Source organism: Setaria viridis, chromosome 7 (genome assembly GCF_005286985.2).
Source record: "Setaria viridis chromosome 7, Setaria_viridis_v4.0, whole genome shotgun sequence".
NCBI classification, from domain to species: Eukaryota; Viridiplantae; Streptophyta; class Magnoliopsida; order Poales; family Poaceae; genus Setaria; species Setaria viridis.
In genome coordinates, this window is record NC_048269.2 from 23,602,983 (window position 1) to 23,621,742 (window position 18,760).

The following is an 18,760-nucleotide window of genomic DNA, read 5'->3' on the forward strand; positions in this document are numbered from 1 at the left end:
GTAGTAAGGGCAGGCAGGATCCAGCCGGGGAAGAGTTGGGGCATCTCTTGCTCATGCCACGCCACAGGGATTTATGATTGATAGGCCTGCCTCCATGGAATCTAATGATGGGAATCATGAGCTCGGGACATGTTTGATCGCCGGTACTTTCAAGCTACAAAATGCAGCTTTATCATAGAATACTGGGGGGCCTTGCTGAGAGGGATCCGAAAGCATGCCCCCTGGGATCTAATCCACACCCATGTTTCATTTTGACCTGGTGCCCTAGAAAGGAGCGCCCAGCTGCTGCTCGAAGTGATCACGCTATCACGTCACTAGGAGCACAATCACTGATTGAACAAATCAATCGACTGCACTAACTAGATCTGTCGCGCAACGAAAGTAGCATGGTAATCATTCATTCATTTGCGTTGTACATCCTTGCACAAAGGAAAAGATGCCCCTACTATGCACAAGGCTAGCTACCACTACCAATTCAACAAAATCGGGGCGGCATATGGTGTCAGTTAGCTCCGGCCTCCTACTGAGCAGCCAAAAGGGATGACTATGGCAAATGAAGCTCCCGCTCACGTCAACTAGCTAAATTAGAGCTTCAGCTGATGAATTTTAGTGGGTTGCAATTGCCTCTCCGGAGATACGAGATATACCAAAGTTCCGGTGCTTTCCATCTGCCTTGTTGATGAGCTTGAAGCCCTTCAAAGGAAGCTGGTTTATGAGAAGAGTCTCCAGCTGGCAGGCAACGCTCTTGCCAGGAACCACGATGTACAGTATCGTGGCATCCTGCATACCTTCCTTCGATCTGTGAGCACGAAGACGCCCCACAAGATCATCTGTCTGCAGGTAGAAAGGGGTCTATGTCAACATTTTATGCCCCCCAAAGAGTAACATTGGATACTGGAAAATGCATGAAAATATGATCAATAATTTACCTGTCCAACATAAAGCTTGTTGTCACTTCTGATAATCACATAGATGCAAGACCTGCCAACAGTTGAAGGTGGTGGTTGCTCTCTGGCGCCAACAGCAACACAGAACACATCAACCAATTCTGGGATGCTACTTTTGTTGTAGAGATCCAACAATTTCTTCTTGCATATCACAGTAACAGTGCTCTCGACTTCCCTCCGCAGTGGCTCAAAGGTACCAGGCAGAGTTTCTAGTCTGTTTCTCAGAGAATCAGGTTTCTCAATTAAGCCATTTACACAGGTACGGACATTAGAAGGTTCATTGCTGGCCATTGATGTCTGCTTGTTATTTGCACTCATAGTCAAATATAGCTCCTCAGCCCTTTTAATTATCAAGTCAGGCATGCCTTCTCCCCTCGCCGTTTGAAAAGCAAGGCTTTCTCTACAGATACCATCCATTAATCTCCAAGTTGGATTAATGCACCCATCAATCACTTCAGTTCCCATAGCTTTGAATTCAGTATTGCTGAGTGAGAGAGGCAGGTCAAAAATGCCATGTAGGTGAGTTGATATGATCCCTAGACAGTTAACAGTATCGAGTCTCTCAATGATGCTACCAGCTATACAGGTTCCTTTTGCAGTTTCTGTGCCCCTACATATTTCATCAATCAGAATAAGACTCCTATCAGTGGCTCGGCTGACTAAAGCGCGTATCTCCGACATTTCAATCTGCCAAGGACAGGAAGTCAAAACTCGATATCATAGGAGCAAAAAAATCACATACAATTTTCTAGAATCAGGAAACAAATAGGTGGCAAAAGGTAAGACCCTTGGATGACTATAAAACGTCAAAATAACCAACCTAATTAGTTTACAACACTATAATGGACTTTAGCAGGTAAATTCCATTCATGAAAATAACCAAGACGTTGCAATGTGACCCGCATTCATCTGAGAATGTAACCCATCAATGACAACAAATTGGACTGAAGAAAAAGGTGAAGTTACAAACCTGGAATGAACTTTTCCCATCAGCTGGGCTATCATACGCTTTCATATGCAGCATAATGGAATCAAAATGTGGGATTACAGCTGAAGCTGAAGGCACCATCAGGCCACATATTCCAAGCAATGCAGCTGCACAGACTGATCGCAGTATACTAGATTTACCACCACCATTTGGACCAGTCAGAACAAATAAAGAGCGCATGTGAACATCATTCAGTATTGCATTCCCTTGATTAACATCAAGCCAGTAAGGGAAGAGCCCTGCTAACTCCATTTTACTTGAACTTTCCTCCATAACACAGTCCTACACAAGTATAATCGAGGTATGAAAACAGAAAATGTGTAAGAAAGGAACATGTCATCCGGCAAATGTACAAGTATAAAGAGCACAGCTCATGGCTGCCACTGCCATCTTATAAACATGGCTGGTCCAACAAAATTAACACATCTTTAACCAAACTCAAGTATCATCATCGATCAACAATACTGCCAGGCCAACACACTGCAGGAAACTTGCTAGCCACTAGACTAACTTGTGATCGATTAGAAAACCTAGTTACACTAGTGCAGAAGCAATCCAACAGTGATCATTTCAAAACAAAAAGATCCAGCGGAGATGAGTTATTAACAAATATAGAGTTCTCATTTAGGTAGGATTAGTGGACTATGCATTTGAACTATCTTGACATAAGAAAACAGAGTAAGGTTGTCAAACTTGACAATACCAGCATCCTGATGAAGTTATGAGACATAAATTACAAAGTTTTCCACTAGAAGCAGCTGGTGTCTATTAAAGAACCGTAATTTCATATATGTATATGGTTAGAACAAATATAACATCATCATATAATGTTGAATTTTGTTGTAACTGGACTAGCATATGCATGAATGAAATTGACACATGACTACTTAAATCCAGATAATTCCTGAATGCCATGAAGTAAATTTTGAACTAGGATACAACAGACACAAACACTCATTGACTATTTGCATGGATGGATGTATGGATAGAAGGACAGAGGGAGGAGGTGAGACTCAAAATACAGAAATATGGTTCAAAAAGTAGTACCTTTGATAAGTGAGATATAGTAGGAAGCATCCAACCTCTTCTTCTGGCCTCACTGCTCAATATATTTTTTTTAAAAAAAAGCATGAATAAGTTGACTGAGCATAGATGGATTGCCAGACAATAATATAACAGCAGATAGAACTGATAACAGGCCTTGCCAAACACCAAACACAATGCAAAATGTTGCCAGTAGGCTCTGAAGCTTGGCAAATATCTCAGCTAAATAACAGAGTGATACGCCAAATATCCACATTTCATATTGCGGCATGATAGAAATTGGAAATTTAACAAGATTCATGAGCTAATTTTGGTGACTGACTAGCCACCAGTTTACTATTGATAACGACCAGATCTTTATGCAAACAACCCGTCATTTTAATCATGATAAAATTGTTTAATTCAGGTCAGATATAATATATATCAAGCACAATTTTTCCTTTAGCCGATTCATTTTGCAATTAGCCATTTCCTACCAGTAACCATTCCAAAGCTTGGTTGGTTGAGCTACTTGGGTGCCGAAATTTTAAACCTGGGATAATTTGCAACTAGCAGAATAGCAAGAATGTAGGCTTTATCCAGTGAAATGTTATAGACTGATGGAAAAAGAAAGAACATGATGAGTAATCACCTAACATGACCAAACAGTGCTTTTGCTATGATGAGCACCGTTGAGCAAAAGACAAGTATGTTAATCTTGTCCTGCAATTCACTTGAAAGCCCTCTCAACAGTTCAAGAACTTTATTTTTAGCATTATCACAAGCTTCATGGTACCTGAACACACAAACATCAGCATAATTTTAGCAAAAGTTATCGTCGAAAAAACTTTTCCATCGCAATTGTTCTCCTAAAGTGTATGAACGCAAGCTTATTGTAGGATGCTTCTACCATGTATATATTTTAGACATAAAACAACTAACGAACGCAACATTTTCAACATCAAAACTGTATATATTTTAGTAACATCGAATGGCATTTTCCTATGATATATTGTACTGATGCAGCAACTTTCTGATGATTACCCAACTATACAGTGTTTAACCAAGCAATTGTGTTGGTGCCAGATCTCTGAAAAGCATCATTTTTCTCCAACCTCTGAAGCATTTGTTAAGTAAGGTTATAGTACTGCGGGCTAGTACCTGTTTAAAGCATTCTCAACTTTGGCCGTTGTAAACCATTCCTCCCCAACCTTTCTGCCTTTTGAATCAATTGCAGGTTTCAGTTGTTTTATTTGTTGCTCACCAGGGGTGTTAGCCCATACATTTGGTGTGAATCGCTTTCCTTTAAACCAAACAGCTTCATGATCTTTTGCATAACATATTTCTCCTTTAGGACCTCCATTTGTGGACATTACAGATTTCATTCTTGAAATAATTGGCATAAAGTCTTCAATGACCTGAAACCACAATATGCATTAGTATACCCCCAAGCAATTGATGGATCCAAGAAAATGCATGGTCTCCTGCTAATGTTGCAGCATCATATCCCAGACTGGAGGCCATGGATGTGGTCATAAACTATTCAATAACTTCAATATAGATGCCATTACAGGCTATTGGAAATACTACCCCCATCCATAAATATATTTGAACTAACTAGCTTGTCCTAAACGCCATATATTTATGGACGGAGGGAGTATTTGATTCTATGCAAGAAAAAAAAAAGAGCAGTAAAATTTTCAACATAAATGGATTGCTCAAAACCCACCGCTGTGGATAATGCCTCAGCAGCTCTATCAACGTTTGCAAACTCTTCTTCAGCATGGATCCTTTTCACACGCCCCTTCCAAGATGACTCCATATCATTAAAGAACTCCCTTGGAATATATTCGAATGAGGTTATTGCCTGATCACTTTCAACACCTAAAGAAATCACTTCAGCTATTCGTTGTGAAATAAAGCTACATTCGTTCATCTGCAAAAGAGTAAACAGAAATGCTCCAGATCAATAATGAACGGAAGGGAAATTCAACAATACAAAATAAAATGAGGAATGGCAAAAATATCATCCATATACATCACACGTATATACATAAAGAATTAAAGATACAGAAAGGTTTACAGCAATCAAAGTGCCGCATCACATGTAATATCTAGACTTCCCAAAGAAACTTAAAAAGTTTTAAACAGCACTTACTAGCATATCAGCTTCAACATTCAAACCGGTAACCACAGAAGCAGGTACCAGCAATTTGTTCAGGATAGCAGAAAGCTCAGCATTTCTGCTCATGAGCATAATCTCGTCCACGACATTTTTTATTCTACAAAATTCAATGTGATTGACCTCTTTGGACTCAAGTAGCTTCACAAGCTGCAAAACCAGCATTGCTCAACTGGTATCAGGCAAATAAATGGTAAAGTACAACAAAATTAAGTAGGAAAAGGTGCTATCATGAATGTCGAAGGGTCATCATGAGATAGATTAAAATCCAGGATAGCATTGATAAGCACCAACTAACAGGAGATAATGAATTTTTCAAGTTGAAGGAATAAGAAGAAGGCACCATAGGATGTACACCCTAGAAGCTAACAAGATGCCAACAGACTGGAAAAGAAGGAAATATGTTCACCCATCTGATGATTCTAGGTTCTGTTTGGCATTGAGGTGATTATGACGATCTCAACTTGTTGGAACTGCTTCTTACAAGTGATTGGGTAACTGCTTTTCTTCTAATCTACGTTGCACATCGAGATGCTATTATGTTTCAAATTACACAAGTGTGAGAGAAACATCAGTTGAATAACATGATTTCTCTAAATTGAATTTGACTTGCATAATTGGCAAAATACCTTCAATACTACTTTGGTTATTCCCTCTGAATGCATGCCAGATCTCTCAGACAGTGGTGTACTCAATACATGAGATGTTGTGCACTATTAGTAAGTGGATATATTTATATGAAAACAAGGTGATCGTGCAAACTTCTATCCTAATAATCTATACATTATTGTTTCATTGATTAGCATGTGCTCTGTTGTTGGCTGCCTTCCAACTAGAGCACAAACAATATTGTCATATAATACCCAAAAAAAAATGTGTCATATAAGACAAAGTATCACACGTGTTGCTTGGTTAGTGTATTTGCCTTTGGCATATGTAAATCAGCAAAAGCAAGCCCAATATAAGTAAACGGAGGGATTGTCTGATTTACAAAAGCTATATGAATGAATTTGAGGAAGTAGTGCTGCTAGATGGCCACTTTTGCTCTAGAAGATACAAAAGCTATATGAATTTGAGGAAGCTATAAGTAAATGGAGGGATTGCCTTGAACAACATTGGCTGGAGGTAGGAGATAGATGAGAAAGAGAGCACTTTGAACACTTGGTGCTGCTCGAACAGATCTGAGCTGCGGCTGCTCATCTACTCTTTATAGAGCAAAAGTCAATTGTATCCACCAACTACTTGTACCATCTAAGTGACAGGGCATACTACCCTCTACTCATGGCACTGCTGCCATATACATCAGCTAGTAGCTGACTACAGGGCATGGCCCAAAGTATGGAGCTCTACCTGCTCCCTTAACTTAAGCAAAAGCATGAGAGATGCAAGACTTGAGCAATTAAGTAACAGATTTCTATAAGAGGGGCGCTTTATGCTAGTCCATCAAATTTTGGTTGTTCTACTTAAGTTATTACATGAGGGTCTAAACTCAAAAAAAATCAAGTTCAATTCTCAAAAATTAAAGTACATCAGAGGCAAAATAATCCACATGATAAATGATGGGACAAGTGGGCATATTGTTCCAAGAATATAGAAAGTAACCTTTGCTGCTGATATGCAAGTAAATTCAGGAATGGAGCAAGTTATGCTGCCCATAAGCCTGCAAGCCTCTGCAACAAAGTTATAAATGGGTTATCATCTAGCACTGGAACTAACATTTCCATCAAATTCAGTAAAAGTTTCCAAGAACAAATCAGTAAATGTTTCTGGAAAACTGGGAAACGTAAAAAAAAAATACTACACTGCCATTTTTCAAACCCCCAAGAAATAATGTTGAGAAATACCCAGACCAAAGATTCCAAAAACTGCATGACACACAAATAGAAGCTCAGCTATGCACATTGTCTGCACAAGCACAAGTGTTGTTTTGAGTCATAATATTCAGATCAACAGAATGTAGTTAGCAGAGAGCTCAAAGATCAATCAATAATTAAGCTAGAATTATATGTAGAGCTTTTCCATTTGATCCCCTTTGTGAATCGTCTGTAAAATATTTAATACTAGTTAACACAAATTGTGGTTCTTTAGAAATCAAATATTTACATTATATTGCACAATGAGCTCAAAGTTCTGACTCTCAAGCCAGTAGCCAGGTATTCCACAAATTAATTACAGCTCTGAGGTGTAACAGACTTTACCTTGAACCGCTGCCGCGACATCAAATGATGGAGGATTAAGAAGAAGATCTCTAATATACCTGCATATAACAATAAAAGGTACATCTCAAGGATTAAAGCCAACCCACATAACCATTAAATTGCAAAAGGCATGCTGGTATCCCATATAAATCCACCCTTGTGCTATAATACAGTGCACAGTGTGATTCCATAGTTTGCGTAAAAGACTAGTTGCACATGACTATGTGTACCAATACTTAACTGATATCACACAGTAGTTGCTACTTTTAAATTTCAAAAGTAAAGTCCAGGCGTTATTGTAAATAGGAAACTGGAGTTGTAGCGGGAGACCCTAGAGTCAAAAGGTTTTAGACTCAGCAGAATTCAAACTGAATATATAAGATGTGACTTTGGCACTACTACACATGAGGAGGGAGATGTCAGTTTGGAAAGCCAAGTAGTGCCCAGGAAGGATACATTTCGATATTTGGGATCAATGCTACAACGAGATGGGGATATTGATGAGGATGTTAGTCATAGAATCAAAGCGGGGTCGATTTAGTGGCGCCAAGCATCAGGAATTTTATATGACAAGAGGGTACCATTGAAGCTAAAAAGGCAAGTTTCATAGGACGGCGATTAGACCTGCAATGTTGTATGGTGCAGAATGTTGGCCTACAAAAAGACAACATGTCCAGCAGGTAAGTGTTGCGGAAATGCGTATGTTGCGTTGGATTTGTGGTCATATGAGAAGGGATCGAGTCCGGAATGAGGGATATACGTGATAGGTTAGGGGTAGCACCAATTGAAGAAAAGCTTATCCAACACTGGCTGAGATGGTTTAGACATGTCCAGCGAAGGCCTTCGGAGGGACCAGTGTGTAGTGGAACCCTAAGGCGTGACAATAATGTGAAGAGAGGCAGAGGAAGACCAAAATTGACATGGGAAGAGGCAATAAAAGGAGATTTGAAGGGATGGAATAAACCCAAAGATTTAGCCTGGATGGAGTGCTTGGAAAACAGCTATTCATGTGCTCGAACCCTGATTTGTGACTCTTGTTGGATTTCAACTCTAGCCTACCCCAACTTGCTTGGGACTGAAAGGCTATGTTGTTGTTGTTGTTGTTGTTGTTGTTGTTGTTGTTGTTGTTGTTGTTGTTGTTGTTGTTGTAAAGTCCAGGTGTTAAAGGACAACTTCTTTGGCAAGAAGTTCCAGCGCTGGCTGAAGAGTCCGGCCAGAGCAAAAGATACTAGTTAACTTAGTTTCATTAGATTTGGATTAGAGATATACCTGAGAGTTACTTAGGATTTGTTAAGGCCAGCTCATTATATAAGAGTCTCGGCAGAATAATTTGTAATTAAGCAAGAAGTAGAGGAATCAATCTCAGAGCCTTCCAGCGTGAGGGCTACCTCGAGCTATATCTATTGCCACTATCTAGCCATATTCTAGTGAATTATCTCAATGACTAGCATGGAAACAAATCTTCTAATAATCAAGGTAGTTAATCTAACAAATAGCCACAATACATACATTGATGGAAGGCCGCCACAATTTGAAGGGAGCACCATTTTTAGCAAACTCGGTATTCCCTCAGTTGGTATGACTCCTACAGCACATGAAATCCAGAATATGATATGTCGACTTCAAAATACTCTCTGAAAATATCAGCTATATCAAAGGAAGCTGCAGCGTACCAATTTGAGTAGCAGTTCCAAGATAAAGAGGTTGGGGCCTGCCTTCCAGTGAGACGGTGACATTGCGAAAAACAGTTTTCTCATCAAGCCCATATATTTCCCGTACCTTGACAAATTAAATCCAGTTATAAGAACCAAAATAAAGAGCTCAATGAAATATATAGAATACTAGCAAGAGGCACGTTAAAAGCTCCATAAACTAAGCAAAACCATTGCAAGTTGCAACAAATGAAAATTTATGAGACCACACATTATCAACAATCAGAATAATTTTAATTGAGATTCCAATGTTATATCTTTGTTAGGGCCAATTTGGGGTTTGGGAAGAACATTTCGGGATCCAAATTCTATGAACCAAAAGCAGAAACTCCTAAGCAATCCCCCTCTTCCACATAGACCATTCGAGGCTTTATATTCTTTTACTGCAGAACTTGTATAATGTTGATACTCTGGTCTTCAGGTCTTTAAGACCATCTGTATGGTTTTATTTACTATAGGGCCCTCACTTATGGTTCTCTTAAAAAGACAATAAGATACAGCCATGACAGACCTTACATAAAAGTTCCTCGATGGGTGAACCATCAAACCACTCAAAGGACTTCCCGCTGCACTCTCCCCACAAGAGCCCTCCTTCACCAAATTCCCCCCAGCGTGATGTCCCTACAAGCAAACGATAGAATATATTATAAACAGCAAAGTTCAAAACAGCCTCTGTTTGGATGCATATTGTAGTGCTAATAATACATATCAACTCTGCTTCCATAAATTACATTACTGTTCCTATATGCAGAGCCTCTTACGTCAGGCAGCAAAGTGATAACAACAAAATCTATTAAAATATTTCACTGCTAAATGCCTCAATACATGTAGAAAATGGTGTGGACACATAACTGCCTTTCAAAATGTGTTTAGAGAAACAAAGCTCCAAGCCAGACAACTGTGAAAAAAAGATGCTACTCAACGTTCCATATAGTATACGTTCTAAAGATTTTAATGAACGTGGGTCAAATGATTGCATCTGAAATTGAAAATAAGGCCATGATAACAGAATAAGTTAGAAGATTCTGATGTCAAGTTCCAAATAATGGATTCTAGGTCAAACAAAATAGAGAATATAAGAATGAAAAAAATCGCTCAACAATATAAATTCCAACCTGAAGAATTATTCCTCAAAGAAGTGTGAAGGTATAGATGGTGATAACGACATATGCGAAGTTTAGTAACCACAGCCTCCTCTGTTAAGCCCTCCTCAGCTGAATAAGTTTTCATGGTCTCTAGAACTGATATCAAGCAATAGCCTTTTGCAGAGTGTGAAATCCCTGATGAATAAGAACACCATGATGTACTATCTCAAATCAGCACCCAGTGGCCTAATGGCATTGAGTAATTGACTAGGGAATTCAAAAGCCATGAACATAGAAATATTGACGCATTTTAAAACTTAAAACGTCGCACAATGCTTCCAGGAAGCAGGAACACAGTAGTGCATAATGATGCAAACATAAAAAGTTTGTAGCAACACATATATTACTCAACAATCAATATCAGCATAAGAAGTTATAACAAGTCGCTATACAGTCAATTCATATGGGAAAAAAAACGAATTTCCCAACAAAAGAGATCAGCATTCTATATCAGACAATTGACTAGGCTTTTCACCACTCTAATTTCATGCATGATGTTGTCTACAAGCCAATAGTATACAGCAAAAAATTGGCTAACATTTCTATGAAGAAAGTGGGATGGGATAGAAATATTCAAGCATAACTTACCAACTACAGGCATGGGATCAGGGAACTCTACATCATGATCTACTTCCGCAAGACCAAACACATAAGGACTACCAGGATGGGCATGCCTGTAAAAAAAGAAAGAAAAACTTTAAGATAGTGAATTGAATAAAGTATCCACCCAGAGAGAATAGATGCAGTAAAAGTTCTTAATACACCAACTTGCCAGTAGCCCAGTGTTATTGTAAGAATGAATGCATTCAATGAGAACAAACACTACATCACCAAATTAGAAAATCAATACATCACCATGTAACGTCAAGCATCTGACAAGTTATGATGAAACCATCTATGTGAGTACTGTAATCGTTTTGAGTTCAGGACCTAGACCTGACTAGTGCAATTCTAAGAAACAAATAATAGCAATCTATTTTGAGTACATGGCACAGGCGCATTGAAGCCTAGATATGAGGAGTGTTTAAGAAAGCTAATTGTTTCCACTTAAGGTAAGCCTGGTGGAGCCTAGATGTGACAGGTGCCATTGCAATATATTACCCATCCCTCCTCAAGCTTGGTTTATTTTTTGCCAAATGAGACATAAGAGTTGTGGGTGGATAAGGACTGCAGCGAAAGGAACAAATTAGTTCCTCGTATAGTCGGCAACAGCACAATGTCACCATCAATAAGCTAGGTACAGACAAAACAGTACTAAATTAACATTGTGAAACAGTAATTCTCAAAATAATAAAATATCACTCATTCCCCCAGAATACAATAAAGCGTTGTGCACAACTTCTACATTATATTACATAGTTCTGCAATTACCCAGAAATAAATCGACCTTTCCGGGCACGGGCTTGAACTGGGCCTTGGATTTCCTCAACTATGCACTGCAAGATAAAATTAACAGATAAAATAACTACGAATTTCACTAGAAAATAATTTGTATCAAGATGCTGACTGGTAAAATGATATTACATATGTCAATAGTAATAGACAAAATCAAAATTTCAAATCTGCACTTTCACTACATAGTTATGGATTGAACTGTATGATTTGGTACTGCTCATAACTGAATGGATTTGTAAGCATAATGGCAGAAATATTTGAGCAGTGTCACCCATGGGGCGACAGAGTCATATCCACATGAGGGGATGCAATGAGTGGGAAAAAGACACAAGACACGGCATCATGAGGGCACCTAGTCGCCAGAAGCCCAGAACAATCAAGTAATTGCATCCTGACTGCCGTATAAAACCCAACACGATTACAACTCCAAATAATCTTGCTACAGCTCCTGCAGGTTGTAGTGTACTTATCTTATGGGTTGTTGGAAGTTGGAACAGGCATTTTAGGCTTTCAGAACTCATAGTTATGTTTACATTCAGATACCACAAATGTATTCTGTCAGGCAAATGGAAATGACTTCAAAATCTTACCACAGAATAACCACATCGAGTCAAATCATCCAATGTCTGCCGTAAATTCTGCAAAAGAACTTGATCATTATGCTCAACAAAACATTAAGCTATGAATCGATGAAACATGATCATTATGCATCCATTTCACATGTTAGGTGTAGCTGGTGTATTCGGCGGTTCCCTATTCAGTGCTATGCATGGTTCCTTGGTAACCTATAGTTTGATCAGGGAAACCACTGAAAATGAGTCTGCTAATGAGGGTTACAAATTTGGTCAAGAAGAAGAGACTTATAACATTGTGGCTGCTCATGGTTATTTTGGTCGATTAATCTTCCAATATGCTAGTTTCAACAACTCTTGTTCTTTACACTTCTTCTTGGCTGCTTGGCCTGTAGTAGGGATCTGGTTCACTGCTTTAGGTATTAGTACTATGGCATTCAACCTAAATGGTTTCAATTTCAACCAATCTGTAGTTGATAGTCAAGGTCGCGTTATTAATACTTGGGCTGATATCACCAACCGTGCTAATCTTGGTATGGAAGTAATGCACGAACGTAATGCTCACAACTTCCCTCTAGACCTAGCTGGTCTTGAAGTTCCATCTCTTAATGGATAAGGTTTTTCTACTAACATATAGGAATTTTTGAAGGAAGGAAAGCCAGAAATACCCAATATCTTGTTCCAACAGGATATTGGGTATTTCTTTGTTTATTCTGAATCTTTCTATTCTGAATTCAGTTAACGACGAGATTTAGTGTCCTTTCTTGCACTTTCATAACTCGTGAAATGCCGAGTAGGCACGAATTCCCCCAATTTGCGACCTACCATAGGATTTGTTATGTAAATAGGTATATGTTCCTTTCCATTATGAATCGCGATTGTATGGCCAACCATTGCGGGCAGAATGCTAGATGCCCGGGACCACGTTACTATAATTTCTTTCTCCTCCTTCATATTAACCTTTTTGATTTTTGCCAATAAATGACGAGCTACAAAAGGATTCGTTTTTTTCGTGTCACAGCTGATTACTCCTTTTCTTCATTTTAAAGAGTGGCATCCTATGTCCACTATCTCGATCGAGGTATGGAGGTCAGAATAAATAGAATAATGATGAATGGAAAAAAGAGAAAATCCTTTAGCTGGATAAGGGGCGGATGTCGCCAAGTGGATCAAGGCAGTGGATTGTGAATCCACCATGCGCAGGTTCAATTCCTGTCGTTCGCCCATCGCATTATTGCAAATTCCAAAAATGCAATTTTCCATATTCCTAGTTACGTATTTACTTACGGCGACGAAGAATAAAACTATCACTATATTTTTTCCTTTTCCTAGTTCTTCTTCCAAGCGCAGGATAACCCCAAGGGGTTGTGGGTTTTTTTCTACCAATGGGGGCTTTCCCTTCACCGCCCCCATGGGGGTGGTCCACAAGGTTCATAACTACCCCTCTTACTACGGGGCGTTTACCTAGCCAACACTTAGATCCGGCTCTACCCAAACTTTTTTGGTTCACCCCAACATTACCCACAGGTCCGACTGTTGCTAAGCAGTTTTGGGATACCAAACGGACCTCCCCAGATTGTAATCTTAAAGTGGCCAATTTACCCTCTTTTGCAATCAGTTTCGCTACAGCACCTGCTGCTCTAGCTAATTGCCCACCACTTCCATGTGTGATTTCTATGTTATGTATGGCCGTGCCTAAGGGCATATCGGTTGAAGTAGATTCTTCTTTTTTCTCAAAAAACCCCTTCCCAAACTGTACAAGCTTCTTCCAAAGCATACGGCTTTCTAGATGTATATGACGATCTCTAGACAGAAATCGCAGTCTAGTAGATATGCTTATTACCCTTATTACCGTAGAAAATTGCAGATAAATGAGACTTGAGTAAGGAAATTTAAGTTTCAAAGCTTATCATGTTTAAATGGCAAAAAAAAAGTAAAGTACAGGCAATATGCAAAAATATTGATGTATTAGAAGTAAACCTTATATCCTAAATGAAAAGGTTACAGTTGTAGTTATCAAATAATTTGACATGCAGATTATGTCACATGAGGTATAGATAGGTTACCAAAATCTGAATATGCTAGAAATGTTAAGGTTTGATATTCTCCAGTTACTTCTTGATATTTCTCTACATTCCAACCCGTTGATGATTCTCTAAGAACTTTGGTTAGCAAATCAAAATTGCATAGCAGAAATAATGTTATATAATAGCATACCATGACTGGACACCCAGCTTTTGGAATACTATCAGAACGCAAGCCACCAAAAGGATTTAAGCCTGCATGCTCTACGAGAATGCAGGCATCAAAACCAATAGCTTCATAGAAATCTCCTACCTGAGTAACAAAATCATCAAATATGTTAAATTCTTATTATTTTCAAGTCATTATTGTCGGGGCAATTCATAGCATGAAAGATAAAAGGTCACTGTACTTAAATGAATTTCCCAACTTGGATCGGAGAGAATAAATGAATGACAACAGAGAGAAATATAATATGTCTGAATGCTATCCTGACATATTATCTCTGAAAGATGTCTGACTATGAACCATGCCGGCTTTGACAGCATTAAGATTTTATTTTTCCTTTGACTAGAAACTTATGGAATACCGAATTTTTATTCAATTCAAAATTGTCAAAAACATAAAACTTAATGGAACATTAGATAGTAGCATACTCTGCAAAGTAGAACCTCACGAGGAAACTTCGATTTAAATTGCAAAATTTCCATGTTCAGTGTTCCATCTTTCAAGCTGAGAAATTGTACCAGTATTGTGTCAGTGATAACATCATGTTAACCTTTCCAGAAAAGAAAGGAAATGGGCATAATTATGGTAAGCATGCATAAAGCATATGCTTCACCTTCCATTTCTTAAAGTTGTATCCAACCCTAATATATTTGAATACACAAGCCTCTGAGTCAATTGCACAGATGACGGTTTTCTGCACCTCTCCATTTTCTGAAAACATCAAATAGTAGAGCAACAATAAATAACAGAAGCATCGGACTTGGTACATGGGTAGAGATATCAGCTGTTTGCAAGAACCTCTTTCCACCACAGGATATGTGAAAGCATGCCTTCGTCACAATATTCTCCCTGTTTGTTAGCTTTCCTAGATGCCATTGAAATGCCTCGTGAGACCTTCCTGGGTTTGGACCAAGTCCTCCGGTTGAATAGCCTGGAGCAAAAGGGTCATCAAGATTATGGAAGCAATGTGACGGGCCACGGAGCAATACTAAATCTTAATTGATGAGGTACATTGGGCAACAATTTGCCACCAATCAAGTCATATCACACATCTGTGCTTATACCAAACTGAATTGCACGTTCCTTCTTATACCTACAAGAATACTGCAAATACAATGCAAACTATATGCCAACAATCCAAACGTGTACATGGTTACTCTCTATGCCAACGATCCAAACGTGGACATGGCTACTCTCGTATGCATTTTGTAGCTAGTATAGGTGTACATATTTGTTCAGAGTTTCAGGGCGCTCCAATCAGACAGTACTCAATTTAGTTCTCGATTTACCAAGGGATTCAAATATATAGCGATTCGCTCAAAACATCAACAAAGCCGCTAAAAAAACTCACTGCACTGGCCGCACTCTAAATCCACACGAGTGCCGTCGGATTGCGGGTTTCATGCTCCACGTTGAAAAAAGGAACAGAAAAAAAATCCCATCACGGCAAAAAAAAAGAAGTCGACAGAACGAGACAGAAACGCGTCCAACTCCAATGCTCCGGAGGTGGGGATGGAAGGAAGCTCACAGCATGGGGAGTGGGGAGCTGCGCGGGCGGTGCCGCCGGAGGATGGAGTCGGCGAGGGGGAGCCACCGCGGCGTGGCGGCCACGAGCGAGCTCACGAGCACCCGCTGCATGGCGCCGCCGCGCTGCGGGAAGAACGGCGGTGTGCAAGGGCTTCGCGGCGCTGGTATCCGCGCCGGCGTCGCGTCCCCGCCGGAATGGGAGGCGGCGGGGGAGGAGTAAGTGGAGGCCCGGAGACGCGGGCGGACCGGAGGGGAGAGGTGGGGTTTTGGGGTTGTGTCGGGGCGCGGGCGGCAGTGAAGGAGGCAGAGGTCGGGGAGAGGTTCCCGTCGCACACGTTTCTCGTGGTAGTGCGCACGCTTCCCGTAGCGGTTGCTCTGGTGGGCCCGTTGGGGTCACGGGCTCACGGTCCCTGGGCCCTCGCGCTGGCAGGCCCAGCGAACGGTTTGTGTTCTCAGTTCTGACTTCCGAAAACTTGTGCTTGTTTCTTACCTTCTTTTCCAACGAGCATCGTTGAAATCTATTGGAATACCTCGTTATTAACATACTCCAACCAAATAGTATTTCTTTTTTAAATATGATGTTTAACATAAGCTATTTTTTAAAATGAACTAGCTAGCTTGTTCTAAACCTCCTGTCTAAGTAAAAACATGCGAGAAATGAAGTGGCGAATCATTCATAGAATCAGCACAAGTTGGTTGCCTGGTTGTGATCGAAATTAGAATAGGATGATCCATTATCAACACAAACACTCCTCAAAAGCCATCTCTCGACCTTTTTTTTTAAAAAAAAAACAAGCACCGAGTAATCTAATAAAAGAACACATATAATTGAGTACTCTGAACTCCCGTCTATAAATGAAACGAAATGGGCTCGTGCATTCTGATTTACCATACATGGGCTATACACCTGATGTCTGTCTTTAATTGACGTGTGCTGCTATACTAAATTACTAATACGTTCTCAGTTTCAACTCTCATGAACAAGTAAAGCATCCTTGTAAGCACTGGTCACATCTAGCTAAACATGCCTCAGCAAAACAGGGGGCTTCTTGCAGTGTTGGCCTAGAGCACCCTGCCGTCCATCCCGTCGAGAAGACCCGACCACATCCCTTTCACCGGCGGCAGCTGCGCCACGAACGCTTGCCACGGCGGGTAACCCACGCCGCTGCCGCGGACGCGCCCGTCCATCCGGAGCGAGAGGTACCTGCAACACAGCGTGGACATCCAGGGTAAGAGAACAAGTCGATCCAACCTGACAAGGCTGAAATCTTCAGAAAAACGTTGAGAGATCAGAGGCGAGTCTCGAGGTGCTCACACGGGGGAATCAGGTGGCACGCCGGCGAGTTTCTTCTGATCGTCCAACCACCTGCAATCATCAGGCACAAGAAGCTGAAATCAACGCGAGACCACCAAACAAGGTTGTGATTTGTGAACATGTCAGCGTGTTTCGTACTGCGCCCATTCGGTGGTGTACACCGGCGTGAGCTGCCAGAGCCTCTTGCTCCTCCTGGCAAGTTCGTCACCGACGCCATCCTCGTCGCCGCCCCCGTCGATCCGCAGCTCGGGCGTGTTCCCGTCCGTGGCGAAGGGCACCGCCAGCACGGCCCGCTCCGCGAGCTCCCTCAGGAGCGGCTGGCTCCGCCGGAACGACTCGGCGACGAACTCCCCGGGCCCCGCCACGATGACAAGCCGCGCGGTGCCGCGCAGCTCGCCGAGCGCGAACGGCCTGGCGACGTCGCCGGCGCCGGCGCGGAGCTTGAGCCTGGATAGGCGCTCCTCCCGCGCGAGCCTGGCCACCTGCGCGTCCTTGGCCCTGCTCTCGCGCGAGTAGAGGAAGGCGAAGAGCGAGACGGCCGCGACGTCGATGCCCAGGCCCTTGAGCGTGTCGGCGGCGCCGGCGGCCCTCGCGGGGTCGGACAACGCCGGGAGGAGCCGCGTGAGCGCGATGAGGCCGCCCAGCGCGCCGCTGGCCATGAACGCGAGGTAGAAGAACATCCGCACCGACCGGAACGGGGACAGCACCTCACTCCGTATCTTCGCCATGGAACTGCGACACACCGGACGGTGAGGACCCCACGGACTCCAGAGCGCCAGGAAATTTTAGGCACACTGAGCGGGAACAAGCAGAAGGCGGCGGCGGCTACCTTACCTCGCTGCTGTCCGGAGTGGTGGGGGGAGGAGGGGAGGGCTTGTTCGCAGCGGAGCACCGGATGCCGGCGCGGCATGCTCTGTTGCAGGAGACCGATGGCTTGCGAGACACTGGCAGCGAGAAGTGGAGCGAGGCGCCGATGGCAGCGCATGGGACGGAGACGGAGGTGGGGGGAGGAGACCGGAGGGTCGCCGCCATCTCGGGACGGGAGGCTTGCGTGTGCGTGCAGAGTGCAGACCATAGCGTCTGGTCCGCATCTTCTAACCGCTACTACTTGGCTTGTGGCGGCAGTCGCAACAGCGAGGACGAGCCTGGGCCTTACGCGGCCGCATCCACTCTTGTGCACCTTCGCTGCTTCCTCCGTTTCAAATTTTTGGTATTTCTTCTCCGTTCGTAGGTCGTTTTGGTCTTTATACGATTTGAAACGGAGAGGAAGTATAGTGTATACCATGGCTGTAGACCTGCAGAGTCGTGCCCGATTGACAGCCCTGCTTCAACGCCCGCCAGGTGCACAAGCCACAAGCACATGCCTACATGAGTGAGACTGAAATCCAAGTACTAACAAGCCCAGAATCAACTAATCGCCTTGATTCCAGTCTAAAAAATCGATTCACATCATCCCACAACCCAAATTATGCCTCCAGAGACTCTAAAGGGTAACCTATGCAGAGT

General features: G+C 41.9%; 2 protein-coding genes across 4 annotated transcripts; both read right to left on the bottom strand.

Annotated features, from left to right (window-relative positions):
* Positions 1-144: 144 nt before the first annotated feature.
* Positions 145-16,236, bottom strand: LOC117864340 (DNA mismatch repair protein MSH1, mitochondrial). 2 transcript variants are annotated; one of them, XM_034748403.2, is made up of 22 exons: positions 15,941-16,236; positions 15,211-15,343; positions 15,026-15,123; positions 14,841-14,916; positions 14,380-14,499; positions 12,181-12,228; positions 11,567-11,631; positions 10,784-10,869; positions 10,166-10,330; positions 9,562-9,671; positions 9,012-9,117; positions 8,848-8,923; positions 7,339-7,397; positions 6,743-6,810; positions 5,117-5,290; positions 4,688-4,894; positions 4,120-4,376; positions 3,611-3,754; positions 2,983-3,034; positions 1,918-2,217; positions 930-1,634; positions 145-834 (listed from the first exon to the last, which is right to left on the bottom strand). In XM_034748403.2, the coding sequence occupies exons 1-22, from the start codon at positions 16,048-16,050 to the stop codon at positions 607-609; spliced, it is 3,387 nt and encodes a 1,128-aa protein (XP_034604294.1). In that variant the 5' UTR covers positions 16,051-16,236; the 3' UTR covers positions 145-606. The 2 variants fall into 2 exon arrangements, with proteins under 2 accessions (XP_034604294.1, XP_072151032.1); XM_072294931.1 differs by lacking the exons at positions 12,181-12,228; positions 14,380-14,499; positions 14,841-14,916; ... (1 more) ...; positions 15,211-15,343; positions 15,941-16,236 and having other exon boundaries at positions 11,583-11,617.
* Positions 16,237-16,767: 531 nt separating this feature from the next.
* On the bottom strand, positions 16,768-18,760 carry LOC117864342 (protein LOW PSII ACCUMULATION 1, chloroplastic). Of its 2 annotated transcripts, none has more exons than XM_034748408.2 (4): positions 18,089-18,760; positions 17,393-17,986; positions 17,255-17,305; positions 16,768-17,143 (listed from the first exon to the last, which is right to left on the bottom strand). In XM_034748408.2, the coding sequence occupies exons 1-4, from the start codon at positions 18,343-18,345 to the stop codon at positions 17,002-17,004; spliced, it is 1,044 nt and encodes a 347-aa protein (XP_034604299.1). In that variant the 5' UTR covers positions 18,346-18,760; the 3' UTR covers positions 16,768-17,001. The 2 variants fall into 2 exon arrangements, with proteins under 2 accessions (XP_034604299.1, XP_034604300.1); XM_034748409.2 differs by having other exon boundaries at positions 18,084-18,760.